Source organism: Xiphophorus hellerii, chromosome 1, assembly GCF_003331165.1.
Source record: "Xiphophorus hellerii strain 12219 chromosome 1, Xiphophorus_hellerii-4.1, whole genome shotgun sequence".
Classification (NCBI taxonomy): Eukaryota; Metazoa; Chordata; class Actinopteri; order Cyprinodontiformes; family Poeciliidae; genus Xiphophorus; species Xiphophorus hellerii.
In genome coordinates, this window is record NC_045672.1 from 31,048,718 (window position 1) to 31,071,252 (window position 22,535).

Here is a 22,535-nt window from a genome sequence, read left to right on the forward strand (position 1 = left end):
AACCAAAAATTAGGAAAATTATTGTACTTTTAAATTCCAAGGACTAATTATTTCTATTTAATTATTTCTACCACCTCACTTGAAAAACAAGTGAGGTGGTAGTTTGTTTATTTTTTAGAATAGGAGACAAAAATAAATTCAGGCATCCAGATGTTTTTCAAATAAAAACACAAAATAACTTTATTATTAAAAAAAGATTTTCTCTGTGAGCCAATAAAACATTTATTTTGTTTTAATATTTTAATTAAATGAAGTAGAAAAAATAATTTAAAGGTCTTAAGAAAAACTTTACATTTTCCTAACGTTTTTGGGTTGAACGTTTTCTATTGTGTTTGATTGCAAAATATTTTGCGTCCTTCGTCTACACATTCATTTAAATCAGGGTTGCCCAAAGTGCAGCCCGGGGGCCATTTCTGCTCCTCGAAGTGATTTTGTGCGGTCCTCAATCATTATACAAAAATGACACCAACAGGTTTTTCCAGCTCAATGTTAAAACAAATCTTCATCACCTTTCAAAAAAAACCAAAACTAAATTAAAGTATTCTAAATATTAAAGTACTCATCTTTTATCAACCATATTTTTCACTTTAAATTAAATGTCATTGTGAACATTCAGTGCTCCAGTTTAGTAAACTCCACAATATAAAGCAAAAGTGACACATATTCTTTTTGTGTTGCTTTGAAAAACATCTAAATATAATAGAAAAACCATTAACAGAATATTATTTGCTTTTTTATTATTATTATTTTATTTTAAACAAGGCAAGCCTGGTAGGTTTTATCTTTCAGATCTATAATTTTGTATACCTTCCTTTTCTGTGGAAATCAGACTTATTTATTTTACTAAAATATTGTAATATTTTTATCAAAAATAAATCAAAGGCCCTCAGTTAGTGTATATTTATTTGATTTATTTATCAGCTTGTTCAACTGATCCTAAATACAGAAAATGTGCAAAAGAGTTTTTAAGCTTTGAATCTACAATGAATAACATACCTTTCATCCCCTAAAAAATGGATTTGATTTGATTAGATTTTTTCTCTTGGCCCGCAAGTACTTTTAACTCGACGGCATAACAAAAAATAGTAGCGTCAACGGAAACGCTTTTATTTTGAAATGACGTCACCGGATGAGGATGTAAAGCAGCCGCTAGCTTGACAGAAAGTAGCTTAGGCTGAGCTGGCTGTTGGTTGGGGCTGTTTTGACTCCGCTCGCTGTTCCCCATCGACGTCCTTCTCTACGTGGAAGCTGGTCGCTCTCGTCGGGGAGGTTTCCACACACCGAGGCGGAGGCTGAACACACCGATCTGCTTCAAGCAGAACCGATCATTAGAACCCAGAATCTGCTGATCTGACGCCATGGACCCAGCCAGTCAAGGTAATTGTTAGCTTACCGAGCAAGTTAGCACAAGTCTGCTCTCTCCCTGGCTGAAAAACGGCGTAAACAAGTTGAGAGCAGCTTGGTTTTTCACCCAGAACCCTGTAATAAAACAAAAAACCGTTTCCTCCGTGTTGTTTTACTGTTGGACCGGGAAGTTAGGGTGGGTGTTGGGAGGACGGACGGGCCCTCCGATCCGTGACAGGAACAGCAACAGCAGGTGGAGAGAAAGGAGGAGGATCGAGTTACAGATGTTAGCAGCTTCCCTGCACTGATTTCACTGACATTATCAGCTGATTCAACCCAGTTTTCACCACCTGAGTCACTGGGGTCCATTACTTCAACACATCCGCTTGTTTTAGCTTCTAAATCTCGTTAAATGAGTGATGAAACTGAGACCAGGTGCTGCTGTTTGGAGAGGAGGAAACCTCCTTTCTGCTGTGTCATTAACTCCAGCTGACCTCCACACACCCCCAGGACATTCATTTTTAAACATTTATTGAACTTTATTCATAAAATGAACAAAATAAAAAACAATAGAGTGGAATATTATGGGGGGAAATTGAGGTGTAACAGCAGGAAAGAGACAGGAAATCGAGGCATATAACTTCACAAAGATAAAAGTGTTAAAAAATGTAAAACTAAACAAAATTAAGAATAATATACTGCGAAGTAGGGGCAAAATTACAATCTAAAATATTCCCAAAACAATGTGTATACACGAGAGGTCTTCAACATGGGGGTCGCAGTCCTTAAAGAGGTCACAGAGATGCTGCAGGGGGTCATGAGATTTCTGATTAGACATTTTTTGTGTATTTTTTTACACATTGACATGAATCCAACATAACAAATTGATAAAAGGAGGCATAAAATAATATATTTTAGTCAGAAATGCTAAATTCTGTTCATTTTGCTAAAAGTTCTGCTCTTCAACTTTGTTCTGGGCATAGACATTGTTAGACCATCGCTTTTGCATTCAAAGTTATGTTTAAATAAAAACATGTAAGGAAAAATGGTCAAATTCAATCAAATTCAGATTATTTTTTAGGAACTATGATACAAAAAGAGGATTCCAGATATTTTTCTAGCCTTCCTGTTGAGAGTGGTGGTTAAATATTGATGATGGGACCAGAGATGACATCATCCTGTAGTGTCAGAGAGCCGTTACCGTGAAACAGGACTTGACTGTAGGTCACATTTTCAATTAGCTCAGCATCTTGCGTTAGCATTACAGAAATGTTCCTGTGTGTATTCTAGATGATCTAGCTCTTTATCTGAACTCTGAGCTTTCTAAAACAGCTTCCAACATGTTCCATGATCAACGTTCGAAGCTCTAAGAATGAAAGCGGCGACTTTACGTTCTGCTCTCTCTCACTGTCTTACAGCCTTTTTCTCTCAATGTCGTAGAAAATCAACTTTCTCTTTAAGATCAGATCTTATGTTGCCGTCGTTCTTCTGACTTTAACACCTCACTGATACTGAAAATAGCTAACTTTGGCTCAATAGTAACTCCTATACTTGAAAGTGGTTTCCATGGCAACTTAATTTGCATCCACTGACTGTAAAAATATTTTTCCAGTAGAAAATGGGCACATTGCTAATAAAAAATATAAAAATCCAAACAATATAAGCAGCATAGAGAGGAGAATGATACTTTTGTCTGTACCTAGAAGCAATTCTGATATTTAAAATCGGGCCAGTTACAGTGGACCTCTGCCTATTTGTGTTTCATTATCTGGCAGATTTTTCTGTGGAGCGTAATTTAATTTAATTTGTTAAAAATGTGATTATTCGCAGACTTTATTTTCTCATATCGCATATCTAAAATATTCAAAAGAAATGCCACTAAGAACGTTGAAATATCCAGATGCTATGCTAACTGACGCGCTTTTGGCTGGTGATATGAATAGGATGTTTTATTTATTTATTTGTTACTTTCAGACAGTAGTTCTATGTAACTATGGCAACTAGGTGTTTGTTTCTTGTTCCTTTTTTCTTCTTTTTTTACAATCAGGAGTAGCTGGTTAACATAAAAAACTTTCATTTCTAAAGAAAGTTTAATACTTAAACTGGAAAACATTTTAGATATCCTAAATAAATTTACAAAACAATAATTGTTAAGATGGATTATGACGTCTCTGTAACCAAAATTGCATTTCAGAAAATTTGACAAGGAAAACAGGCAAAAGTTTAGGACTTGTGTGGGGGGGGAAAGTGCAAGCTAACCAGTTTGCTGTAGCTACCAGGTGTCAAATGTGTTTTATTTTTGCTTGTTTTTTCTCAAAATGCAGATTTTTCAACAAAAGAAGTCATGTGATTTATTGATTTATTGCTTATTGTGACAGGCTTAAGCATTTCCCCTACTCCAACATCTTTCAGACAGATTAAAAAGGGGCGGGAAAAAGCAAAGGAGGTGGATTAGCAGAGCTAGCTAATAATAATTGATAGTGGCATCCAGGAGATGTCGCTGTTGAGTATCATCTCTGCTTTGATAGAGCAACAGTCTTCAGTCAGAGGCTTCTTCTGATTTGTTGGATGACTGGCTGCTACTGGAGCGTAGAAAACAGAAGGTAGAAGAGCGTGGCGTTCAGTGGGCGAGGAGGATGACCTCACTCGCTCCACACCTCAGTGTTTGCAGACAGGTTAGTCTGCTGCCAAACAAGTCCGCCCATTTACAGCTTTATCATAAATTTAAATTTTTTTTTTTTTTAGCTTATTGTTAAAAAAAAGGAAATCATTAAAACAATGAGTAATTCTGTCCCTGGATCCGTGTACCTCAGTATTTTAATTTAAATTTTTGTTTTTATCGGGGTTTTTCCTGCCTGGGATGGTGACGCCTGTATACCTTACAGGTGGAGTCACTGTTTGCTGTCAAGCTGTTGGATTACTGAGCTGTCGGCAGTTAATCCTGTCGTTTCCCAACATCAGAAAATGTTCAGCTGGTTTAGCCTCGTCACAATAAATCAATTAATCTCAAGATAAATGAAAACAAGCTCAATCATTTCTATTTGTAGGATTTATGGTTTTCCTCTTTCTGCCTAAAACTGGATGATAAAAGTCTTCAGTCTGTTTTTTTGGTCTAACCAGCCTGTTTGAGACTTAATATTTCATTTTATTTGTTGTTTCTGTTGTTTTTGTTTATCTATTCAGGATATTTAAAATGTCTTCCAGTATTATTATGCCACTACCATTTATATTACTTGAAAATGGTCTTAAAACAACAATATGATCATTTATCGGAGTAACGTCTGAAACTCTGTCAGATTTGTTGAAGAACTTTAATTACTGGCCACCATTTTCCCTGAATCTCTGGTTCAGTTTTCTTTGCTGCGTCTTGTGTTTATGTTACATTAACATTTGGTTGTGTTGAGCAGATTACAGCTGCCTGAAGCCCATTTCGATGTCGTTTTGCATTTATTGGAGACGTATTTTCTCCTTTCTTGGGTTCTGTTCCCCCCTCTGACTCAACCGAAGCTGCTAAAATTAGTCTTCAGGTAAATGACTCGACACTTATTCAGTTTCGTAGAGCGGCTATCAGACCTGCATGCCTGCACTGCAGGAATCCTGGACTCAGTTCTTTAAGGTTAAGGAATCCTAATCAGTGCACACTAACAGTTTCAATCTCTTAATCAATAAAGAATTCATTTGTTCATTAAGGCTTCAACTAACGATTACTCTAGTAAATGATTAATCGGTCGATTATTCTGATGATTGATCGATTAATCAGATTTTTCATTTAACCACAGAAGCCTTTTTATGCAATATATTCAAAGATTAAAATAAACAATTCAGTTCCTTTCTTAATTAAGAATTAAGAAAACAAACATTTTAGTTTGTTTGAACCAGGTGAAGCTAAAACTACCACTTGAGGAGTTTTGGCTAAAATATATTTACAGACAAAGATGTTTTTATCTAAAATGCTAAATGTATGTACATATATACAGTATATATATATATATATATATATATATATATATTACTGCTCTGAAATGACTTATTTTTAGACTGTGTAATCCAGTTAATGATTAATCGATTTAGTTGATGATTATGTCTAAGTATTTGTATATAATACTTATTATATATTATATACTTGTATATAATCCACATATGTCTCATTAAGATTAAAGATTTCTGACCAAGACTGGCAGCAACACACAATTACAAATCAAAACTACAGATATCAAAACCTGATAAAGATACAATACAAATAATAAAATAAAAATAACATCAATGCAAAAATAGGACTAAAATACACCATGATATTAATCAAAGCATTTAAAAAAATACCTTATTTACAAACTGATTAAGAGTGGCCTGAAATACATTAAAAGGGAGCATTTCCTTCAACTGTGAGTTGAATCAGTAATCGATTAATCACGATTAATCGTTTCAGCAGTATGGTAAGCTGCTTTCTTAATGTAGTTTCCTTTAAAAATGTGAATGAAGAACATCTGGATCCTTTAAATTTTACTCTCTGTAATGTTTTCTAATCTTTTTTTTTTCTTTTTCCCATCATCCATTGCTGCAGATATCAACCTGAACTCTCCTAACAAAGGCAACAGCATGGATCGCTCAGACAACATTCCCGACGTTCAGGCGGAGGGCGCGGTGGCGGCGAACTCGGCTCACCCTCTCCCACCCGGCCTGACGGAGGAAGAGGCCGAGGAGCTCCACCTTGAACTGACGAAGGTCAGGAACCAATTACCACAACGGTGTCCAAAGTAGGGGTCGCAGGCCATTTAGAAAAGTTCTTACAGAAACTATGGTAGTACCCCACAAGACCCAAGAACCGCTGGAGTTCTTTTTTTGTGGTTGGTACAGGATACTGCAAAATTGAATTTACTGTGGGTTCCACTGGACGCACTGTCCCTTAACCCACCACCAGATAGGTAACAGTGGCCTTAGCAAACTCACACTTGGACAAGTTAATGGTCAGGTGTGCTTCAGCCAGTCGTTCAAACAGCTTGTGAGCCAGATGTTCTTTACGCCACATCATCCAAATATACAGCACACCCCTCCAGCCCAGACACAACCATGTTCATGAGACGCTGAAACATTGCCAGTGCGTTTCGCAATCCGAAACTCATTACAGAGTAAGAGAACAGACCAAAGGGAGTAATAAAGGCAGAAATCTCTCTAGCTCTCTCAGACAATGGAACTTGCCAATAACTGTTCAATAAATCAAATTTGCTGACAAACTGAGCTGAACACCTGATCAACACAGTCGTCCATGCGGGGCATAGGGTAAGCATCAGATTTTGTAACCATGTTCACTTTCCAGTAATCAGTACAAAATCTAAAACTTCTGTCAGCCTTCTCCACCAACAGACAAGGTGAAGCCCAGCTAGATGCAGAGGGTTCAGCAATACCATTATCATGCATGTACCGAATCTCGCCGTCCATGACCTTCCGCTTCTCTTCAGATATCCTGTAAAAATCTGTTGTTCCTCACCGACATCGATATCATGTTGGATTAAGTGTGTTCTACTGGGCACATCACCAAACAAACAGTGATATTCATTAAACATAGCAGTCAACTCAGCGCCCCCTCCTGAGACAAGTGTGCAAATGAAGGATCCAGATTCCTCAGTGCATCAGAATTTGTCAGCCTGCCAGTCAACAAACTTTCATTAGGTGGAATTACCCCATCGTTTTCAAGTGCAGACAAGAAACCTAAACCACCCGCTGTAGTAACTGCAGAGACAGTCTTATCAACCTGCGCCTCCTCACCTTTAATGGCAGACACCCGTGGATCCCGAGTGTGATATGGTTTTAATAAATTTACATGGCAAAGTTGTGTTGACTTCCTACGCCTTGGCGTTGGCAGCAGATAGTTTTGATCTGACAGCTTGCGCAGAACCGTAAATGGGCCTTTAAATTTAGCCTGAAAGGGGAGCTGAAAAAACAACGAAGTAATTAAACCAAAACAAAATCTACCATTAAGCTCCTTCTGCTGATATTAAAGCCAAGCAGAAAAGGTTTATCGTTTCACATGTTGATGTTAGAAATATTAAAATATCAAACAAATGTTACGTACGCTGGACGGCCTTTTAAATTGTTTAATTTATTATTTTATAAAGGAATCAAATTGTTTTACATCTTTTAATGAATTTTTAATGTTTAAATGAAATATGTGCAAAATGTGGAATTCTTTTTTATTCGATTAATTGTCAAAATAATGGATAGAATAATCGATTACTCAAATAATCATTAGTTGCAGCCCCAGTTATGAGGTTTTCTGGCTCATTAATATCTAAAACTTTAAAGCCTTTTTGGCTAAAATTCAACATTATTTCCACATTCTGATCCACAGACACAGCAGGTTCTGGTTCTGGCTCTGGTGAAAATCTGTTGAACGTTTAAAAGAACTTCAGCCAAAGTGGTTTTGAGAGTTTAGTGTCTGGTTCTAAGAGAGGAGCTGCTGCAGGCTGAGCTGTGCGGTTCTGATTCAGGTGGAGGAGGAGATCAACACGCTGCGCCAGGTTCTGTCCGCTAAAGAGAGGCACGCCTCGGAGCTGAAGAGGAAACTGGGTCTCAGTCCGCTCAACGAGCTCAAGCAGAACATCACCAAGAGCTGGCAGGACGTCCAGACCTCACAAGCGTACGTACCAGTAAGCCGGTCACCTCTCTGGTTCTGGTCCCAGAGGGTTCGGCTCATAAACCCAGAAAGTATTTGTGTTGTTTGCAGATGGATCATTTTAATCTCTACCTCTCCTTTAAACAGGATTTCCTTTGTAGAATAAAAGCGCTGAGGTTATTTCAGTCTGAGAATATTGCTTTTCAGCATTTATTACTTTCCTGGAAATTTTTTCTAAGTATTAAAGTTGAAACTTTTGACTTCCTGTGCAGCTGTTGGAGAATATTACTGCATTATTACGAAGAATCGTAATAATGCAGGCTCCATGGCTCCATGGTCTTATGCCAGTTTGGAGAACAAGAATTGTTGCCTAATAGATTTTACGAGTTTTGAAGTTATATTTTTCACCCTGGACACTAATGACGTTGCTAAAAATACTAAAGGTCACACAGAGCAGGAAGCCCAGATTATCAAGAGATTAAAGATGACGACAGCCATATATCACAAATTATACTGTCATTGCAATATTTCCCAATATTATTGTTGTTGCAGTACTTACCAATATTGTCAGCTCAATATTTACCAGTATTTTTCAATTTTATTGCCATAGCATTATCTTTCAATAATATTGGCATTGCAAATTTCCCAATATTATTGCCATCGCAATATGTTTTAAAATTGTTTCCATTCCAATATTTTTCAACATTATTGCCATCGCATTATTTCCCAATGTTGTAGTCATGCAATAATTCCCAATATCAGTGATATTGGGAATTATTATTGGGACATTATCATCGCAATATTTCCCAATGTATGGGAAATCACGATTTCCAAATATAATCTTCATTGCAATATTTTCTTATCTCTTGTATATTATCTGGATGCATTTGGATGGACGATATTAATCTTCACTCTGTGGAAATATTGCCGACATCTTCCAGATGAGTTAAGACTAAAGATTTGACCCCCTACGCTTTAATTCCTTCAGTCAGGAAGTTGATTTGCAGCGTTTCGGACCTGAACTGTTCGTAGCGACGCAGCTTTAGCTTAGCTGCGGCCCCCTGATGGACGGCGGCTGCGTAACGCGCTCCTGTTTCTGTTTGTAGCTACGTGAGAACCACAGAGAAACTGAGCGAGTGGAATGAAAGGGTGACCAGTTCAGATCTGTGAGTTTTACCAACTGTTTGCTGCTCATCTGGGCGCCGCTGTTTGCTCTCTCACGCTCCGACTCACCCCCAGTGCCTCACTCCTCTCACCTTCTAACCATGTTTGCAGTGGCTGCTGCTAAACACCGGGTCTTATAAAGTTGGTGTGGATTTGTTTGTTAACCTGAAGCCTCCTCAATATAACTGCATTAATCTGCTGATTTTGTTTGTAAGAAAATGTAGCTTTAAGTGTAACAGTCTGACTTTAGATCTGCTCTTCTGATGATTCTCTTGGACATTTGGTCCGACTTGTATCACGGAAGTGAGATTCTTTCTTCTTACAGTTCTAATAGTAACAGAACCGGGTCCAAATCTGACTCGTTTTTCCACTCACCCATTAGTTCACCCATTAAGGCTTGATGTGGTTCAGGAGCATCTCTGGATCCTTTAGTGTGAATCAGTTGTTTGTCTTGTATCAGCAGATGACTTCCTCTCTCTGGATCAGCTGTTGGCTCTTCCACTTGGATTGATCACATGTTTCCTTCTCTTTCCTCCCTGGACAAAATCTGGCGGATATTTTCAGCTTCTCTCTCTCAGTTCTGGTAGCAGACGGTGTTTTTCCAATCTGAATGCTGCCTTTGAGTCATCACTGCGAGCGTAAATTTATCTCCTGATTCTAATACGTCCAACTGCAGTCAATCTGACTGCTCATGGTTTCACTACCTCTAATTAGTTTGTTTTGTAGACTTTTGTTCATAAAGGTTTTGGTTGAGGTGTTGCATGTTTGGACAATCATTCCCTTCGCTTTTGGATGTTTTTTTATTTTTGGAAAGTTATGATGAGTAACTAAGGCAACCAGGAGCAGCTGATCAGTGGCTCAGAGCTACAAATAGGAGCTCAAATCCCAGAGGAGATGAAAAGGTTTTATGGATGCAAAGAGTAATGATGGGCGAAGATCAAATCCCCTACTCCAACATCTCTCAGATTTAAAGTGGAGCTGCAAAAGTGAAGGTGGTGGATTAGCAGAGCTTGCCAACAACTGATGATGTCATACTGTTTAACATCATCTACGCTGCCTGGAAATGGAGCTGTTGGCATATCATAGCACCACACTTCCGTCAGAGGCTTCTTCAGATGTGTTGCAAGATTGACTGCTACTGGAAATCCTTCCAGGCAACAGCATCACAATCCACGACGACTCTTCTGAGACACTTTGATGTTTTAAGCTGAAGCTTTAAGCTTTAAGCTTCATCTCTTAATTTTTTTTGTAAAACTATGAATGTTATTGTAATGTTCTGTGGGGTTAATGAAAATCCTTAAGTAAACAAGTAAACAAACAAACCCAGTACTGGAACCCAGTAGAAAGAAAAGCAGAGATGTGGTGAAATTGCTTGTTCTGTTGGCCGGACAAAGCTGAAGTTAAGATAAAATGTTATTTATTTTTTTCCTGTTCAAACCTGAATAGAACCCAATTTAAGATGCTAAACGGCTTTTCCACTAGTTTTTTTTTTTTATTTGGGAAAAAAATATTCGCTGCAGCGTTTACGACTAACGGTCAGAATCTGCAGAATTTGAGGTCAGTTCTGGTCAGAGCTGAGACGCATTCTTCACGTCTCGGTGTGATTTATGCAAGGAGAGCAGCATAAAGGCGTGTTTGTCTTTAGGGAGTTACAGTGAGTGTTTGGACACCCTGCTTATCAGGACAGAGGAAAACCTTTAAAGGAGAACGGGGCTAGCTTAGCTTGATGCTAATGTCCAACTGCTGCGTCGTGTCCCAACTAAAAAACTTTTTTAAAAACAAAGGATATTCAAAGTGAGGCCATTTGTAGCCTCTGGACTGACTTTGTGCAACCAACAAACCTTATTTATATTAAAATTTACTTACAAAAATGTTAGATGCATCAACATTTCCAAGCTTTCTGGTTTCCTTGTTATAGCAACTAGAACCACATCTACTCATTGACTCTAAAACGCACCTTGGTGCACAAAAATCTGCTTTTAATTAATGTATTCAAAGTCAGCTAAATACAGCAAGTGTTTTCAAATAAAGACTGACAGATCCTATTTTTATTGCTGAGAATAGATGAAATATTTGTTCAGTTTTTAATCATTTTAGCCCAGAATAATAAGCAAACTGGATGCCTTTCATTTAACAAGGAAAAAATGTGCAAACTTGATTTGAAGTTTTTTATTTTCAATTCCACTCCTACAAAAAATATCTGGTTATTTCATTTGTTTGATTAAAATAGTTCATGCTTATTGATAAGTAGGTAAAAAAGCAAAATTTTTTAGTGATTTTAGTTTTAAAACATTACTTTTCAGCTGATGGTTTTGGCCAATCTGACAGAAAGTTTGGACATCCCTGGTTTAAGCATTGAGTTTATCTGCCTGACTTGCTAATAAACTGAACAGACCAGCTTTAGATTTGATAGATGTAACTCAACAGGATGTAGCTAACTGGTCTGGTCTCTGTTTTAACATTCAGCCACCAACACCAGCAGGTGACGGTGGCTCCTCTTGTTCTGTGGTTGCACCCAGAAACCAAGATGGCTGATTTTTCTTTTGTTTGCTGTTGAGATAATTGTGGATTGTATCTGTTTGGTGAAAAATGTAGGACAGGAGAGGCAGGCAGGCATGAAGCTTTTTATTTACCGTAACACACACACACACACACCCAGTGCAGGAAAATGTGTCTGTATCTCTGACACACATTGTTCCCCAGCGCCCTCCCTCGCTGGTCCCAGTGACCAGACAGGACGTGCAGACTGGACTAACTGGGACGAGAGGAAAATAATGTGAGATGCAGAATGACAGATGAGGAAGAGGAGGGAAATGTGGCTATGGAGTGCCAAGAGAACCAAATAAAAATGTCAGAGAGAAATTCACAGAGCATAAATTATAAAAACTCTGTGCTTTAATTGTTATTATTTATAGGGTTGAAAAGTAAGGACAAAATGTCACAATTTTTTCTTAATTTTCATGTTATAGTTGAAATTTTTTTTATAACAGAGTGACGAGATTAAAGCAAGCAACTAGTAAGCAGGGGTGCAAAAGTACACAAAACTCCCACTCTACAACAGACAGTTATTTTTTAATGAAGAGAATAAAGTCGTAGTATTAGTTGGAAAAAATTCACCATTACCAGAAGAAAGTAAAAAACTATTTAAAAAAAAAAGCTTCGATAGAGATATCAAGATCTGATGTCACATTGTTTGGTTCTCGTGTTGAAAGAGACTCAGTTGTTTGCACAATCGTTTCAAAGTCCTGCTGCTAAGGATGACTTGATGCTGAAGTGTTGAAATATGAAGTACCTTCTTATTTTTAAAACTGATACCAAAGTATAACATCAAGATGCTCAACATTCTTCAGTTTAACTGTATTTAGTATTACTTCATGCTCCTAACATTATGACTTTATTCCAGTATGAATTTATCCTAGCCTTATTCCGACGTCATCTTAGCGTTTTTCCGACTTTATCCTCGTATTATTCAAACTTTGTTTTTCTGTTATGACTTTATTCTCGCATCATGAACTTGTGTCATGTTGCTACAACTAATAAAAGTATTAGGACTTTTATTGTACGACTTTTCGTAATGTTACAAATTAATTCTCACATTTTGACTACATTCTTGTAATTTCAAAAAAAAACTTCTCTTGCTTCGGGCTTGAATAATTTTTCATTTCTGAAATTAATTTGATATTTTCCCCAAAAACGTATCGAACTGTCTGGAGGCTTATATCGGTTTTGCTGAATTGTTTTTAAGACACATTTGTTTTAGTACAAGCATAAAATAATGAAAATCAAGTTTCCACTGCTAGTTGGAATGTCAGTCTTGGAGATATTGGTGGCCTTGATAAGATGTTTGTTGTATTGAAGTTCACATTTTCCTATCAGTTTGAAGTAAGTGTCTTCTTAAAGTTTAGCAGCTTTATGATCGTCTTCATGTTTTCTACCTTGCGGTCTGTCTCTAGTAGGTCGTGTTGGAGAGCACAGTGGAGTCGTCATTCAGCGTGAAGGCACCCTAATAAGTCCAGCTCAGACATTTATAAGCAACATCCTCCCTTCCTCTGTTCAGACTGTTTTCTCTGAAACAATTACAGCACAGATCTGCCCAGTGTGATGCTGTGCTGCTGTACTGTAAGCTGCATTGTGCTAATGGAGGTCAGAACATACAGACTCGTCTTGTCCTTGCTTTACGTCTGTATTTGGACCAGAACCAGAATCAAAACGATGGTTTTTATGCAGTAAAAATGAGGCAGTAAATTGTGTTTTTGTTCCATTTTATCACTCCTCACTAATGAGTGAGTAAGCTGATGTTTTGATCTGCTAAAGCATGAATCATTGGAGTATAAATGTGGGAGGATTTCCCTTCCTGCGTTTCCAGCCGTTCTGCTGCACGTTGTTATCTTTGCCCTCCCTGCTTCCTGAAACGTGGAGCTGGTCAATAAACCGCCTGTTTATTTGTCACACAGTCAAAGACCAGCAGTTATCTGAAGACAGAACGCTGATAGTATTCAGGAAAGAAAAAAAAGACAGTTTTTAGATCAAAACTTTATTACTCAGCAGTTTTATTCAAAAGTCATGTACTTTCTAATCTTTTTGTTTTTCGTTAAATTTCAGCGCCTTGTTGACAGTAACATGGAAAGAAGGACTTAACTTTAAGGCTCAAACGATTACTCATGATTGTTTATTCAAATAACCGTCAACTAATTGTGAAAGGACATAACTTTAGTAGAGCTGAAACAATTAAGTGGATTAATCGTGACTAAGCGATTATTCAAATAATCATCAACTAGTTGTGTAATTAATTGTGAAAGATTGATTAATCTGAATCGATTAATCCGACTAATCAAATTGATCCAATTAATTGAATATTGAAATAATCGTCAACTAATTGTGAAATGACATTACTTCAGTTGGGCTGAAACGATTAATCAGAATTATCTGAATGATTGTGATTAATCAATTCATCAACTGATTGTGTAGCTAATTATGAAGGCTGAAACGATTAATAGTGATTAATTGATTATTCAAAAAACTCATCAACTAATTGAGTAACTACTTGTGAAAAGATATAACTTTAGTAGGACTGAAACAATTAAATGAAATCTGAGGAATGTGCCAATTTTTTTTCCAATTAATTGTCAAAATAATCAATAAAATAATAGTTTATCTTTTCTTCATGTTAAAAGGGTGGTGAAATATGATATCAGTTGTGACAGCAATATTAATATTGGCCACCTGTACTGGCCCAAAGTTTCATATTGGTGCATCACATATTATTAAAATGTTACTTGCATTTTTTATTTACAAGGCAGTGAGAAGAAATGTGAAAATTTTGCTGTATCCTCAAATACTTCTTTGCTTTATTGTAGTTGGGAAAATGATTTTCATTTTTTTTAGATTAAAAACCGTTTTAAAACCGGGAGTAAAGCAATGGTGCCTTCACAGACTTTGGTTTGCTAATGGAGTAAATAAACAAATGGTAGAAATTAGTGAATGACTGTTAAAGTTCTTACATATATATATTCAAATATAGATCTATAGATCTATACTGAGAGTTTTTCAGGTGTTAGGATTATTGTTTATTATGACTGTGTCTTCCTTTGTGTCATTATCCCGCTGTTGTGTCTTCAGATATCTGTCTGCCTCAGCCACTTTGGATGACATTGCCCACTCTGAAGCGTGAGTTAATCCTTTTTTTTAGTTTTTGCTTGTGTTTGGCTTTGCAGATGAGCTAAGGTTTCTTTGAGTTTCATTTTGGGAGCTTTTTTCTCCATCATTTCTCTGTTGTCCATGCTCTGTTTTCTGTTTCTATTTGGTCCAGTAGTTAGCTTGGGTTCACTCAGGTTCTGGTGTTGGAGGCCATGTCATGCTTAGGGGATGGTGGACTCTAAATAACTAACATGACTTTCATTTAGGCTGTTTATTTATTAAGCTGCAGTTTGGCAGGATGCTGAAGGTTACTGAGGATGATGATGTTGCTCAGATCTGGAGAATTAAGATTTAAACAAAACACTGAATCCACGAGGATACATCTTGGATTATATTCCAACTCTGGTTTCCTGTAACCCACCACAGTTTTGTGATATTTTCTCTCTAAAACTGCATTGACGTTCAGGTGACTTATCCATACGATCCCAGATCACAATAAAACCTGAACTCTGTGAGCAGTTATTAGACAAGTAAGTATCTTGACCCATCATATTTTTCCTAACTCAAAGCTGGATAAACTTAAATAGTTAATGGATTTAAAGTGGACGTATTATGAAAAATTCACATTTTACACGTTTTTGTTCTTCCATTTCGGTTTCTAATGCTTCTAAACGCAGTCCAAGTGCTTAAAAACTTTAAAAATCCAACTGTTTTTGGGCAGCAAGTTCATGTTTTTGGGTGTCTGGAAAATAAGACATTTCAAAAACCTGTGGAATGTGATGTCACAAATCAGCAGGCACTGCCCGTTACCTAGCAACCCCAGCAGAACTCTTCCCGTTACCCAGCAACCCCAGTGGAACTCATCCCGTTACCCAGAAACCCCAGCGGAACTCTTCCCGTTACCCAGCAACCCCAGAGGAATTCCAGCACGTTTGGTCAGCTGGTTTTACCACTGTATGGCTGCAGGAAAAGACAGGCGTTTTGTTGTTGACTTACCATCCAGACACAACTTCCTGCATTCTTGTTGATTGTGCAGGAGTTTCCTCTTCTGCTTTTCAAAGATGAATGGTTGCATAATTATGCATCTGTTTGCAGCCATTTTCACCTGTGAGTGTAAATGTTGAGTTGGATAAAAAGTTTTGGTGTTAGGATGAGTTTTTTTTGCTTTGTTTGTTTTTTCCTTTTCTTTTTTTTCCCACGAGTCACGTGATCAACAACTGGATGTTACTACTGCTGGAAACCACAAAGAAAAAGACGACAGGAAGTCATCTGAGGATGATGGCGTGACATGGTTTTAATGGTTTTAATTACCATGTGAACAAACTTATTCACTTGTGATTCTAATTACGTTGATATTGGAAACATTGCAATTGCTAAATTTTGTTTTTGCAACATCAGCAGAATATCTACATTTGTAATGGAAATGCACCTATTATGAGCTATACTGCAGGCATAAAGGACTGCTGGCATGAAATATTTAGGATGTTCACGTGTCATTTATTTGTCAATAAACAGAAAGTTAATCACAATCAATATTAAGCAATACTGATGTTTCTCATATCATGCAAATGTAGTTCCACTCTTTACTTTGTGCAATTTCATGAGTAACTGAGGTTATCATCCCATCAACCAATTTCTCTGTTTGGCTTTTAATCCCAGATTGGAAAGTGAAATACTGCAATATTTTTCTGATTTTTGTGTTTTGCTGCTCATTGAATTAATCAGAAATGAGAACTCACTTTATTTGCTGAACATGTAGGTCAACATCTTATTGTGCTTATGTTTTTATCATCTAAGCTCTTTGAACTGCCTTGTTGCTGAAATGTTCTACTTTGCTTGACTTGAGTTCAGTAAAAATCAGATAAATTTCAGTGCATGTCCACTTTGAAGCATAAAACAGGAAGATCTTGTGGGTTAAAAACTACCCTCACTGCTGAACCCACAGCAGCGTTTTCCCTTTATTTGTATTTTAGTTGTTGAATTAAAACAAAGTTTGGTTTCATTATGCTAATACATGGTATTGTCATGCTTTGATGCTTTGCATGTTTAACCAGTTTGATGGACTCTTAACTTCCCCTAATAATCACTCCTGATGCTCCTGATTAATATTTGTAGTAAATGCAAAACTAAAGCTCACAGAGTAAATATTGAGTTAGAAATATGAAGGTTAATCATAATTTTTCTGACATTGTGCAGCTATTTCCCTTTCTTCAGTTACTGCTATCATTTTGTCTAGTCTGCTTAAGCCAATGCTGCTTAGTTTGTTTTCTTTTTAAAAAGAAATTTTCATGGATTATAGAGGAAAACACTGTAATAAAGTTGTCAAAATGGCACATAAACTATTTTTTAATGTATTTTGGGTATTAACTGAAGTTCCCACACCCTATTTCCTTATTTTGCTTCACTCTCCCGTCAGCCATGTTGCTAACTTTCTGTATCCCTTTGTTTTTCCTTCGTTTTTCACGCTCTGGCTCCATCTTGTTTGTTCATCCTCGCTATTCTCTTTCTGCAGATACAAGAAAACCCAGGAGACTCTTTCTGAGGCGGGATCGAAGACGAGCGCCGCTCTCAACACGCTGGGCACGGCCATCAGCAGGAGGCTGGGCGACATGAGGTACAAACACACACAAAATGGCCGACCTGATCTGCTGGTGGGAAAGTTAAAACGAAGTTCTGTAGCTGGTGAAGCCCAGTAGAAAACACAAACTTATACACATAAAACCAACTAAAAGTTGGGGGTGTTTGGCTTTCAGGTGAAATTTACGGAAAACGTAAAAAAATTCAAGCTACAATTATGGCTGACGAACGTATCAGGATATAAGCGTTTCTTATCAGTCTATTGATAATTATTGATTAGTTTTTGATTATAAATATCTGAAATACAGCCGACCTGATGGAGTGACCTCTCCTGTTTTCACCCCAAGCCGTTGTTTTTTCTTTTTAAGCAGTTAGGAGGCAAAACTTTAAACTGCTGCTGTGGCAGTTGCCCAGCAGGTTGTTGCTAGGCAACCACAGAGTGAGTGGGTTAGTTAATTCTGCTCACTTTGCTTTGCTAGCCCCGCTAGAGGTTGAACAGCTCAGGTGTTTCCTCTGCCTACGTCTGTGAATGTTATTGAATATTGAATATTCTACCAGATGTATTTTTGATACAGCAGCAAAAGGCGAAAGTTCCCGCAATCCAAGGTGAAACCCAACAATCACAACAGAGACAACAGCAACAAAACTTGAACATTTTTCACTGCTCTTGGGATAATTTTCCTTTGAATGGTCCGATATCAATTCATAAAAAGTTTAAAGGGATTCTTCTAATCCGTTTTTTACGCATTAACACCATGTGACTTTTCAAATCAAAATGGCGGAAGCGGTAAAAGCACCGCCAACAAACCTGAAGGAAGATGCCTGGAAATATTTTGGATTTTAAAAACAGGAAGACGGTAATAATTTTTTTGGCCTATTAAGTATCACTTTTAAGTAGATAATAGCAAAATTTTCCTGAGCTTTTCTGGGCTTGTGGGAATGCACCTGTTAAATACCTGTTCTGATGAAAACAGAAACTGTATCAGCTGAACAGTTGGGCAAAAGCTTCAATAAGGAAATTTCACCCTAAAACCGAATATTTCACTTTTTTTTCCTGTGTTTGCCACCCGAGCGTCCAGCTAGCCTCTTCATCTCTGTTTCTAACCTTCGTTGTTGCTGCTGCACTCCTGCATGTATAATTCAGATAGTTTTAGTTCTGCATGAAACTCTGAAGTCTGGGGTGTCCAAAGTGCGGTTCAGGGGCCATTTGCAGCCCCTGGACTGATTTTGTGTGGTCCTTGAATGACATAAGTTTGTCCCACTTGAAGTTTTTTTTTTTTCTCCCCCAATTATTGCAAAACGATCTCACAAGTTAAAATATTTGTTACTGCACAAACTGTTCATCTTTTAAAACCATCTCTTTAATTTCATGGTAATAGGATGATGTTTATCCAGTTAGTGCACTCAAATCTGGTTTTATTAAATATTTTTCAAATAAAGAGTGACTAAATAATGTTTTGATTACTGAGAATACACTAAATCTTTTTCAGTTTTCTTCAGTAAAAATACATTTTGTAAAATGGTTTTTGTTTTTCTATTAAGGAAAACATGTGAAACCATTTTTTTTTTTTTTTACCCCTCCAGGGGGTCTTTTGTGGGCTCTAGTGTCCCTTATATGATAGTAGGCTGACAGGAAAGGGGGAATGAGAGGGGGGAAGACATGCGGCAAATATCGTTGGGTCAGGGAGTCGAACCCGCGACGGCCGCGTCGAGGACTCAAGGCCTCCAAATACGGGTCGCGCTAACCGCTACGCCACCATGGCACGCCCATGTGAAACCATTTTGAAGTAAAATTCCTTTTGACTATTTCCCTTGTTCAATTAAATATTTTATGCTCAGTTTATTATTTGTGATGTGATTAAATGATTTGACCTTGTGATAAAAAGTTTGGACGCCCCTGCTTTCTAAGTGTTGCTGTAGTGGAAATATTTAAATTACTAGAGTTTTTAACATTTTTAGAGTGAAATGAGAAGTAGAAGTTGTTTAGTTTCTCCTCCCTATTGTGTCATGATCACTTCACTTCTGCCTTGTTTTTATTCTATTTTTTTATCTCACCGAACCGGTTCTGGTGTGAAACCGCAGCTGCTGTTTACTTAAGACCAGCAGCGTCTTGCAGATCTGAACCGTTCTTATCTTGCTGTCAGAAAACAGCAGCCAACATGTTTAAAATATTTAAATATTTGCTGTGGTTTTCCTTCATTTTAGACAAAAAACAGTGAAATTCATGACTTTACTGATTCTGGGTCCGCAGCAAACAGCTTCTGCTCTCTTATCTGCATGCCGTTCCTTTTTCTGCTGTTTTTCCGTTTTTTGTCCCGTTCCTGTTTCTGTTTGCTCTGAAGCCGTTGCCTCACATTGTTGTCTTGTTTTTTTGTTTGTTTTGTTTTTATTGCTGCCCGGTTCGATTGCAGAGCTCTGCCTTTCTCTAACTCCTTTAGGTAAGGCTAATGTTGGTTCAGATCAGGATATTCTTTAAACTTGGAGGCATTTTAATCTCTTCCGCTCTTTGCTTCGCTGTGTAACTCTTGGATTTTCTCCTTCCTTTAATGCTTTCAAAGTAGCAACTATTCCATTCGCCACTCCATAAGTATGCCCGCCATGAGGTAAAGTAACCGATGAGCTCCTCCTGATCTTTACAGCGTCTTTTATTTAATTACCAAGCTCGTTTTTCTTACAATTTATTACGATATCAAACTTTATATTTCTAATTAATTCATGTTTTTGCTCTTTAGAAACTCTCCAACCTTCAAGTCGTTTGAGGACAAAGTGGGAAACCTGAAGGCGAGTAAAACCGCAGAAATTCACGACAAACATTAAGAGCTTGAAATGTTGTTTTTCTTAACAGGTATTTTAATATATTTTGCTTGTTTTTACGCTAAAAGTCAATGAAAAATTGTTCATAAGCCAACTTCTCATGGTAATATGACCAAAATGAAATTAAGTTAGCTGATCATTTCTTTAAAAGAAATACATGAACAGGTTTTAGTGGCTACCGCTAACTAAAAGTTATGGTATGTTGGTTGACCTTTTATGACCTCTTTTATAACATCTTTAGAATGGTAGCGGCACAAATCAAAATTTTTGCAGCACAAACATTTTACACCAGTTTTGTGAAATTGGGAGAAGGTGGGAGGCTGGTTGACATTTCATGACCTCTGGAAAGTTTTATTAATATGTTTAAAATTATAGCGGCACAAATGAAATTTTTGCAGCACAAACATTTGACCCAATTTTGTTGAATTTGAAGCAGGTGGCGGAGCTGGTTGACCTTCTGACCTTTAAACTTTTATTAATATCTTCAAGGCAATAGACAAACAAAATATGTTTGCAGCACAAACGTAGCAGAGTTGATTGACACCAATTTTTAGATTTGAAGAGTGGGTGGCTGGTTGACCTTTCATGACCCTTTTAACTTTTATTAATGTGTTTAAAATTATGGCGGCACAAAAAAAATTGCAGCACAAACATTTGATGCAGATTTTGTTAAATTTGAAGAAGGTTGTGGGTTCGGACTTCACTCGGGTCTCTCGTCTGTCGCCGTAAACAGGAAGCAGAAAGTGCTGAGTCAGCGAACCGTCACAATCATTAAACACTCGTCCGTTTCCTGTTCTTGTCTTCGTCTTTCCTGTTGGTGCCGCGCAGCATAAGGTGGTGGGACCCAGAGGGAACGGAGACGCCGTCAGCTCCCCGACCGACACCACCCCGACTCGGGAGCACCCGCCCTTCGAGAACCCGCCCTTCTGAACCCACCGCACCGCCTCCTCATCCTCGCTGCCATCTTCCTCACGACCTCAGACTGTACTGTTATGGAGCCCTGACCTCTGACCCCTTCAGCAACACTCTGCATTTTGTCCTACGATCTGTAAATCCTGTTATCATCTCTCATTAAAATAATCATTTTGAGTCAGAAATCAGAAAAAGAAACTAAGAAATGTTGCGTTTTTCCTTCTTTTTGAACATCTGTTATCCTCACTGAAAGTTTAAAGCTTTCACTTTTCCTGCTCTCACACTGTGAGCACATATTCTGTCCGTTTCCTCTTTAAATGCAGATTTTTGCTTCACCGTTTGATTGAGGAAATCTTCGGTCTCAGCATGTTTGTCTCACCTCACAAACCCTGCAAGCAGCCACATCACACCTAAAGAAACTCACAAAAAACACCCAAGTTGTAAAAATTGCACCCATTTTGTATTATAAACTATTTTACACTGCTTTGCATAACGTTTTTACATAATTTTTATCAATATGTATAAATATATATGACTATATTATATCGTCGGTGGTAGTAATCAGGGTTGACAGCAGGAAACAAACACTAGTGGGTCAGTTTTTCTCAGTTCGTTACACTAATCAAACCAAAGCAACTGGGAATAAAAATAAAAACTGGTTTTAATTTCAACATTTTCTCCATTAATCCAACCCTGGTTTGTTTCTGCTCTTCTCGTCTGCTCAGATTTAGCTTAAAGAGGAAAACTTTACAGGTTTTCTTCATTTTGGTGTCAGTTTAGAAATATCTCACGCTGCTTTTTGCCAACTGGTATGTGAATGTACACAAGTTAGCCGCTGCTAGCAAAAACAAACTAAATTTAATGGCTAAAAAATGCAGAAAATCTGTTTTTTTTTCTGAACCTGATTAAAAAAAGGAGGAATTCATTTTGTTTTGCTCAAACAAACTTTGCATTTGTACCATTATGAAATATTTTCCTGCAGCTTTTCTCTTCCCTTAAGTGAAATATCTTTTAAGAATTGGAACTATAACTTCTCATCAAACTGCTTTAAGTCTATTTCGTTGTTACATTTTTATTTTATTTTATTTTTTGGTAGGTTAGATTTTGTTTTTCGAGAACTTGTACGCCTTCAGCTGAAGTTGCCAACGTTTGAATTGTCTGTTACAGAATTTTCTTTTCCAAATGAGAAAAAATGTGATTTAGTTGGAAATGTTTTCCCCACTGACTTAGAAGATTTAGATGAACCTTTTCTGCATTTATTTGTATTTTTGGAGACGGCCAAACGAGAACGGTGTACCTTTATTTTTTTTGTTTTGGGTGCCAAGGGAAGTGCAGCTTTACTCACTTTTTGTCCTGTCTTTGTCTCTGACTGGAAAGGGATGAGATTTGGGGAAATCATGCTGAAATAATTAAAGATCTCTGGTTTTGTTGTATATGTGTAGAGATCAATAAAGCATTCCTTTAAATGAAAACCTGA

At 37.4% G+C, this 22,535-nt stretch overlaps 1 protein-coding gene across 12 annotated transcripts; it reads left to right on the top strand.

Annotated features, from left to right (window-relative positions):
- The first annotated feature begins 1,140 nt into the window (after nucleotides 1–1,140).
- tpd52l2b (tpd52 like 2b) lies at nucleotides 1,141–22,535 on the top strand. Of its 12 annotated transcripts, none has more exons than XM_032560362.1 (10): nucleotides 1,141–1,377; nucleotides 5,906–6,066; nucleotides 7,830–7,978; nucleotides 9,061–9,120; nucleotides 14,738–14,785; nucleotides 17,268–17,369; nucleotides 19,744–19,770; nucleotides 19,891–19,935; nucleotides 20,065–20,113; nucleotides 20,975–22,535. In XM_032560362.1, exons 1-10 carry the CDS (start codon nucleotides 1,359–1,361, stop codon nucleotides 21,074–21,076), a joined length of 762 nt encoding a protein of 253 aa, XP_032416253.1. In that variant the 5' UTR covers nucleotides 1,141–1,358; the 3' UTR covers nucleotides 21,077–22,535. The 12 variants fall into 12 exon arrangements, with proteins under 12 accessions (XP_032416253.1, XP_032416263.1, XP_032416274.1 ...); XM_032560372.1 differs by having other exon boundaries at nucleotides 19,894–19,935; XM_032560383.1 differs by lacking the exon at nucleotides 14,738–14,785.

Excerpts from the sequence above, each read along its gene's own strand:
- tpd52l2b (XM_032560362.1), top strand. Across the intron at positions 6,067-7,829 it reads TCCACCTTGAACTGACGAAG|GTGGAGGAGGAGATCAACAC; the intron begins GTCAGGAACCAA and ends GTTCTGATTCAG. Across the intron at positions 7,979-9,060 it reads GACGTCCAGACCTCACAAGC|CTACGTGAGAACCACAGAGA; the intron begins GTACGTACCAGT and ends TTCTGTTTGTAG.